At 47.7% G+C, this 8,761-nt stretch overlaps 1 protein-coding gene across 1 annotated transcript; it reads right to left on the bottom strand.

Annotated features, from left to right (window-relative positions):
* Positions 1 to 1,731: 1,731 nt before the first annotated feature.
* On the bottom strand, positions 1,732 to 3,460 carry LOC127344171 (cytochrome P450 CYP94D108). Its single transcript, XM_051370389.2, has one exon. The coding sequence runs from the start codon at positions 3,398 to 3,400 to the stop codon at positions 1,826 to 1,828; it is 1,575 nt and encodes a 524-aa protein (XP_051226349.1). The 5' UTR covers positions 3,401 to 3,460; the 3' UTR covers positions 1,732 to 1,825.
* Positions 3,461 to 8,761: the final 5,301 nt, after the last annotated feature.

The following is an 8,761-nucleotide window of genomic DNA, read 5'->3' as shown; positions in this document are numbered from 1 at the left end:
CACAGAAGAGTAACGGAGCCAGAAGACCAGAAGGAGGGGGGCCACGAGGCAGCCACTCCACCAGGCGGCGCGGCAGGCCCCTGGGCCGCGCCGGCCTGTGGTGGCGGCGCCTCGGCCAGCCCCAGGTGCCCCCCTCTGGACTACTTAACGTCTTCGACCTAAAAACGCATGGGGGTTAGACGAAATCGCCAGAAGACATCCAGAACACCGCCGCCATCGCGAAACTCCTTCTCGGGACCTGAAACTCCGTTCTGGCACTCCGCCAGGACGGGGAATTGGAGGAGATCATCGCCATCATCACCACCGACGCCTCTCCATCGACCAGCCATGTTTCCCCCATCCATGTGTGAGTAATTCCCCCGTTGTAGGCTGAAGGGATGGTAGGGATTGGATGAGATTGGTCATGTAATAGCATAAGATTGTTAGGGCATAGTGCCTAGTATCCGTAATTGGTACTTTTATGATATTGTTGCAACTTGTTATGCTTAATGCTTGTCACTAGGACCCGAGTGCCATGATCTCAGATCTGAACATGTTATTGTTTCATGATGATATGCATTGTTTTATGATCTTACCTGCAAGTTGTATACACGTATTGCTGTCCGGAACCCGAGGCCCCAAAGTGACAGAAATTGGGACAACCGAAGGGGAAGGCGGTGATATGAGGATCACATGTGTTCACGGAGTGTTAATGCTTTGCTCCGGTGCTCTATTAAAAGGAGTACCTTAATTTCCAGTAGATTCCCTAGAGGCCCGGCTGCCACCGGCTGGTAGGACAAAAGATGTTGTGCAAGTTTCTCATTGCGAGCACGTACGACTAAATATGGAACACATGCCTATTGATTGATTAATATTTGGATACCGTTTTATTACTATCTGCAAATGCCCTACCTTGATTGTTACATGAGTTTCTCTTATCCATGCAACGCCCGTTCATCCATCTCTGTGCCTAGAGTATTTTAATCCTGTTGTTTACTATAATCACTACTGCTGTCTTTGTTACATTACTGCTGATATTTCACTACTGCTACTGCTATAAAACTGTTACTACTGATAAACTCTTGCGAGCAAGTCTGTTTCCAGGTGCAGCTGAATTGACAACTCCGTTGTTAAAGCTTACAAATATTTTTTGGCTCCCCTTGTGTCGAATCAATAAATTGGGTTTTACTTCCCTCGAAGACTGTTGCGATCCCCTATACTTGTGGGTCATCAGTGCTCCCCGCGCATCCCACGGCTCATGTTGGTTCCTCGTTGTCTGTTCCTTCTTCATGAAAACAAATCTGCAAATACGAGTTAATTAATAGGAAACGATCCAGAAATACTTCCATCACACATATGAACTCTGATCGAACACCTAGCTAGCTAGATACCGTCTGTTTCCCCTCACTATAGCTTGGAGGAGGCAATGAAGTCGCCGGCGCTTATGTCTTCCGCACGGGCATTCCCACACGCCAGTTACTGATTGATGCTCGTAGTGATTTTGTGTCTTCCTCTTTGTTCATGTTTAAATTAGATGATGGAGAAATTTGCCAAGCCTGTATTTTGTTGATGTGCTGCTGTCGAACGAGAAATTTCACCTGTGTTTATTTCCTCTGTTTAACTGTCATGCGAGCATTAGGGGTTCGTTCGTAGACCTAGCGCTCGTAACATTTGTTTCTACTTTTACAAGTAATAACTGATGTACCGATGTGGCAATGTGTACTAGTAATTGCAAAATATTGCATCAGCAACTTGTCGAATAATTGAGGATTTATTTCATGAACCAAGCTGGAGTACAGAGCAATTGTGAATAAGTGACGAGATACCCTCGCCCAAAGCATCCTAGCTAGCAGCTAGCCCCCTCTCTGTTCTTCACCCGCATTGGCAAGCCGCCTCTCATCCGCAGCGTCAGCGACATCACAAGCTTGGGATGCCCCTCGCCGCCGACGTACCGTAAACTGAACCTCTCGAACACGCACGCCGCGATGGACTTCATTTGTATGTAGGCCATCTCCTTGCCGAGGCACATCCTCGGCCCGGCGTGGAAGACCGGGTACTTGAACGGGTTCTCCGGCCGGAACGCGCCCTCCTCGTCAAGCCACCGCTCCGGCCTGAACTCCTCGCAGTCCTCGCCCCAGATGCCCTCCAGACGCGCCATCGCGTACGCGCAGTACGTTATCATCCATCCTTTCCCGACGAACGTGCCGTCCGGGAGCACATCGTCTTCCTTGCAGCTATGCGTGTCGGCGGCCACCGGCGGGTACAGCCGCATGGACTCGGTGATGGCCGCGTGGAGGTAGTGCATCTCGCGCAGCTCGTCGAAGCTGAACGTCGCCGACGTGCCTTTGCCGCCTGACGCGCGCACCGCGCGGACCTCGCGCACGATCTTCTCCTCCACGTCGGGACGGGTGGACACCAGCCAGAAGAACCAGGTGAGCGCCGACGAGGTCGTGTCGCGGCCGGCGAGGATGAAGTTGGTGACCACGTCGCGGAGGCTCTCACCGCTGTGCTCGCCGGCCGCGGCGAACCGCGACAGGAAGTCGTCGTCGCTGCCGGCCTCGCCCCGTCTTTCCCTGCGCTCTCTGACGATCTTGTCGGCGTAGCCGTGTATCGTGGCGAGCGCCGAGCGCATCCGCCTCTCGGGCTCCATGCCGAGCACCCTCTTGACGCGCCACAGCCACTTGGCGGGTGACATGAACCGGGCCATAACGGCGTTCTGCGCGTCGTTGAACGCGGCCATGAACTCCGTGCACTCCGGCGCGGCCATGCCCTCCTCGGCGAGGCAGGCCGGGTCCTTGCCGAACGCTACGCGGCATATGTTGTCGAACGCAAAGCGCTCGAGCACATCCTGCATGTCCAGCGTTGTCTCCCCATCGCGCTCGCGCCCCGCCCGCTCGAGCAGTGGCAGAAGCCGCTCGATGACCTCGAAACGGACGGCGTCCACCACGAAGTTCCTCAGCGATCGCTTGCTGAACTCATAGCTGGCGGACTTGCGCTGCCACAGCCACTGCTCGCCGTCCGAGTTGAAGATGCCGTGGCCGAGGAAGTCCTCGGCCATGGAGACCGCGAGCTCGCCCTTGGGGTAGTTACCAAAGTTCGTCTTGAGCATGTGCTCGAGGTTTGCCGAGTCGGCGGTGACGGCGACGCCGGTGAGGCCGAACACCTTGAAATGCAGAGTATGCGTGGAGCTTCTCTGCATGACGCCGGTGTACCACTCGAGGAAGCAGTCCCCGTTCTTGACAAAATGCGGCAGGATGCCGAGGATGGGGTAGACCTTGAGGCCATGAGCGCGAGGTTGATTCTTGGGGTCCTGGCGCCGGTAGACAAAGCAGACGAGAGGTAGGAGAGGGAGGAGGAGGAGGAGGAGGAGGAGGAGGAGGAGCAGGAGAAGGGGAGAGGATGAGGTGAAGGAGTGTTCCATGGTGAGTGGTGGCGGTGATTTGAGATCACTCTGCTTGGAGATAAGAGGTCATGGAGTTGGCTCCCTTCTGCACACGATCGACGAAATGGACTAGGTTCCGATTCAATTATTTGATTCAACTGTATCACTGTTTATCAATTATTATTTTTCATCACAAAATGTTTATATTAACTAGTTGTATCACTATTTATCAATTATTATTCTGCACACGATCGACATCACTTTTGGAACCTGGCTCAGTTTTTTAAAAATTTAAAAAATGTTATTTAAAAGTTACAAAAAATATTGAAACAAAATCTTGCATGTACATATTATATTGATACTTACTCGTGTTAGTTTTCACGAAAAATACGAATATTTGTGGCCTACACAAAATGTCAAAATGACATTATAATGTTTTGATTCGTACTATTTACAGGAATAGGAACTTCCATTTTCTCATTTTTGTTTAGGTCACATACAATCATATTTCTTCGTGAAAATTTACACGATTAAGTATCAACATAATATATATATATGCGTGCATTTTTTCATTTTTTTATGAAACTTTGAAATAGCATTATTTTAAATTTTTCATAACCAGGTGCGCGCGCATCCATGTTCCGTTTGGTATTTTCGGTTGTATACATCCATATTTACTGCAGCTGCGGTGTTTGGCGACTATAGTAGGCTTCTGATGCGGACTTGTGAAGTGTGGACTAATGCAAAATAATCTGATTTTGTCTACACAAATGTGGAGATGATTTCTATAAACATGTAAATCTTGTTGAAATTGCAACACAAATAAGTAATAAAATGTGACCTCAAGTGTGCTCTCAATTTTTTTATTTTGGTTTCAAATTTGTCTCTTTTTTATAGTGCAGAAATATAACATAACTCAACGGAACATTTTTTGGCGAAAAATTCAAACGGAACTTTACATGTACATACATCCTTATGCATTTGCATGTTTTCCTACTTTTCTAAAAATAAATAAAAATAATTTTTGACAACTTTAAAAACCTAACTCCCTGAACTCATCCTCCAATCAGAGTTTCCAGAATTCTCTGCGTAATAATTAGTGATGTCGAGGGCTCGTTCCCTGGAAAAAAAATGATTTTATTGAGTACACATGGACATAAAGCCAATTGGAGAAAAAAAAACTCGATGAACAAAAGTGATAATTGAGAGACAGGACAAATGAATCAACTATCTACTTCATTCATCATCACAAGGGGTATTTATACACGGATTCCCATCTGTTCGGGAAGTCGGTTATAATAGAAGGCATCTGTAGCAGATGCATGTTAGATGCAAAGATCTTTGTACAAGCAAAATGCGTGGTGGTTTGGCACTAATTAACTGCCTATGGCAGTTAGAACCTAATTTGAATACCCCTTGCGCAAAGCTATGTCTTGTATCCCTTGTATAACTGATGGCGCGTAAAGCACACGCTCGTTGGAACCCCAAGTGGAAGGTGTGATGCGTACAGCAGCAAGTTTCCCTCAGTAAGAAACCAAGATTTATCGAACCAGTAGGAGTCAAGGGCCACGTGAAGGTCGTTGGTGACGGAGTGTAGTGCGGCGCAACACCAGGAATTCCGGCGTCAACGTGGAACCTGCACAACACAATCAAAATACTTTGCCCAACGTAATAGTGAGGTTGTCAATCTCACCGGCTTGCTGTAAACAAAGGATTAAATGTATAGTGTGGAAGATGATGTTTGTTTGAGAAGAACAGTAGAGAACAATGATTGCAGTAGATTGTATTCAGATGTAAAAGAATGGACCGGGGTCCACAGTTCACTAATGGTGTCTCTCCCATAAGAAATAGCATGTTGAGTGAACAAATTACAGTTGGGCAATTGACAAATAGAGATGCATACATATCATGATGATTACTATGAGATTTAATCAGGGCATTACGACAAAATACATAGACCGCTATCCAGCATGCATCTATGCCTAAAAAGTCCACCTTCGGGTTAGCATCCGCACCCCTTCCAGTATTAAGTTGCAAACAACAGACAATTGCATTAAGTATGGTGCGTAATGTAATCAACACAAATATCCTTAGACAAAGCATTGATGTTTTATCCCTAGTGGCAACAGCACATCCAGAACCTTAGAACTTTCTGTCACTGTCCCAGATTCAATGGAGGCATGAACCCACTATCGAGCATAAATACTCCCTCTTGGAGTTACAAGTATCAACTTGGCCAGAGCCTCTACTAGCAACGGAGAGCATGCAAGAACATAAACAACATATATATGATAGATTGATAATCAACTTGACATAGTATTCAATATTCATCGGATCCCAAAAACACAACATGTAGCATTACAAATAGATGATCTTGATCATGATAGGCAGCTCACAAGATCTAACATGGTAGCACAATGAGGAGAAGACAACCATCTAGCTACTGCTATGGACCCATAGTCCAAGGATGAACTACTCACGCATCAGTCCGGAGGCGGGTGACATAGGCATACCCAATGGGCCTGCTGAAGATGGTACCCGGGGTTTATTGAAGGCCCACGACCCGAAGAATAAGAAGATTCGGAAGCTCAAGATACTATTAAGGAAGGCTAGAGTTGTAATAGGAGACATCGTTTGTAATCTTGCGGGACGGGTCAGAAACCCTCCCGGACTCTGTAAACTTGTGTATCACGAATCCCTCGGCTCCGCCTCCTATATAAGGGGGAGTCGAGGGACAAAGAAAGGATCGATTCATTGTTTCACAAACCCTAGTTTTTACATCGTCGAGTACTTTTCGGCTGAAACCTTCGAGATCTACTTGCCCTCTACATCCAACGAAACCCTAGTCTACTACTTGTAGGCATTGACAAATTAATACCTTGTCAATTGGCGCCGTCTGTGGGATCTAGAGGCGACAAGGAGCTGATCTCGATGGCACGTTCAAGATCGTCGACTTCATCGGTGGCAAGCAACATCATGGACAAAGGTAAACAGATCGAAACTGGTCTAGTTGATTTTGTACCTCACCCACCCTCCCGTTTGGATGCATATGCGTATCTGGAGGAGCCCATGGAGATGACGTTTGGAAAGTTCCACTTCCGCGTCGAGAAAGAAGGAGCGTATCGTCTCGAAGTTCCGATCTCGTCGGGATTATCGGCGGTTGATCCTGACTTCTCAAGCTCAGCATCATCCATCGAGTCAAGCGACGAGGAGATTTCGTCGCCACGCTTCATCGGCACCAAGGCAAGCGAAAAACTCGCCAAGATCTTCAGCGACATGTCCTTCGAGTCACCAAACCAAGCGAAGTTCAGAACTCAAAATATCATCAGATCTACGCCATCGGAGAAACAAGTCGCAATCAAGAGGAGACATCAGAGGCTTTCGACGAATTGGGAAATCCATATGTCGATCCCTCTGACCTAAGACGAGGTTTAGGCACTAAATATGTCAGGCCTACACCACGCGTTAGAATTCAACTTCCACAAGCAGCATGGGATAGAGCAGCAAGAGCTATGGATGGTTCTGAACCAATGGAGACAACTGCTACGGTCGAAGAATTACAGGCCTACCAGTATAGGCTTGCTCGAGCTGGAAGAGAATTGGAAAAAGAGACAGCTTCTTTGAATAGAAGAAAGGAGGCGGCTTCCGCGTCAAGCAGGCGAAGAGCGGAGTTAAGTCGACAATCAGGAACTTCGGGAGATAGTCATAGAGAAGCTCGGAGGAGAGCAAGATCTCGGCTACAAAATATACCGGAGGCTGAAAGAGAGACTTTAATCCAAAACCTCGACATGTCCTTTATGTCAATCGACATGAGGGGGAATATTATCCCAAACACACCAGAAGCAGGGTACATGGCGACACAAGCTTTCATCTTAGCGTCCAGGCCACCTCCCGGAGATCCAAGAGAAGCGTTGTATAACATGGCCATGGTAGGATGTGGAGCCATGGGAGCAGCGTTCGCAGCTACACCTCCCGAAGGAACTGCAAGGCAAAACAGTCCGAGACCTACAGCAGCAGTGCAAGATCCACCAAGAGCAAGTGGAGCCAGAGACACAACGACTCAGGCCAGAGTGGATAGAGCGCGACAAGAAAGGAGAGAACGTCGACATTCACCAGAACTTGCTGAAGAAGATATGTGTGGACTCCCGTGTTTCACACGACGAGTCCGAAAAACTCGAGTTCCATCAGGATTCAAGCTACCCGATAGTTTCAAGAAATTCGATGGCCTGCAAGATCCCGAGGATTGGCTAGTCGATTACCTCGAGACAGTAAAATTGATAGGCGGAACCAGAGCAACAGCCATGCAGAGCATTCAAATACATCTGAGCGGAGCCGCCAGATCATGGATAAAGAAGCTTCCCCCAGGCTCCATCGACAGCTGGGAGAGTTTTGAGGATGTGTTTATCAAGAATTTCCGATCAACCTGCAAGAAACCTGCGACACTAGAGGAGCTGAGGTCATGTCGACAAAAGCATGATGAATCAATGAGGAAGTACATCCAAAGGTGGAACATCATCAAAAACTCGGCAGAAAATATATCTGACGAGAGAGCGATAGATGTGTTTGTAGCAGGAGTTCGACGAGGAGATTTCGTGGAGGACTTGGGAAGGACAAACCCAAGGACAGTATCAGCATTAATGGAAATAGCAAACAGATGGGTAGATGGTGAAGATGCGGTACATAACAAACGACATAGGTCCCCAGAGGAGGACCGCAGTCGAAATTTTCAAAATAGACGCCGATTCCCTCGACAATTCTCGAGTTACGATGCACCTGGCCAAATATCGGCTGGTTTTCGGGGAAACAATGGAGGAAACAATAGAGATGACTACCAAAGAAGTAATGCACAGCAAGGCGACAATAGAGATAACAGGCAAAATAGCGGGTCAAGGTTTCAGAGATCTTTCGTAACTCCCGAAGATATGATGAACAGGCCGTGCCAGATGCATTTTTATCTTGATAGCAATGGGAAAAGGCAGTCAGGACACCTGCAGAAGGACTGTCGCAATTTTCAGGCAATGTTGCGAGTCGCAGGAATGGCCAATGCTCAAGCAGCAAACAGAAACCCCCAGGGGCCCAGGAGTGAGATCCACTTACCACCTCCTCCCGCAATCACAGACGAAAATCGACATCAGCTCAGAATAGCGGCAGCACCGCAACCACCTCCATATGTTGATCCTAACAACAATGGCGCGGTTTCGATGATTCAGAAAGCTAGGCCATCTAACAGGGCACAAAAGGTAATCTCGCGGCAAGTGTTTATGGCAGAGAAGATGCCTCCACCAACAGTTGAGTACTTAAATTGGTCAGGGCAAGACATCGGCTTCACAATAGCGGATCACCCGCAGCAAGTTCCTCGACCAGGGCAATCAGCACTTATCTTACCAGCAGTAATTGCAG

This window comes from Lolium perenne, chromosome 3, assembly GCF_019359855.2.
Source record: "Lolium perenne isolate Kyuss_39 chromosome 3, Kyuss_2.0, whole genome shotgun sequence".
NCBI classification, from domain to species: Eukaryota; Viridiplantae; Streptophyta; class Magnoliopsida; order Poales; family Poaceae; genus Lolium; species Lolium perenne.
Note: the sequence above shows the minus strand (reverse complement) of the source record. Positions and strands in the feature narration are given on the sequence as shown.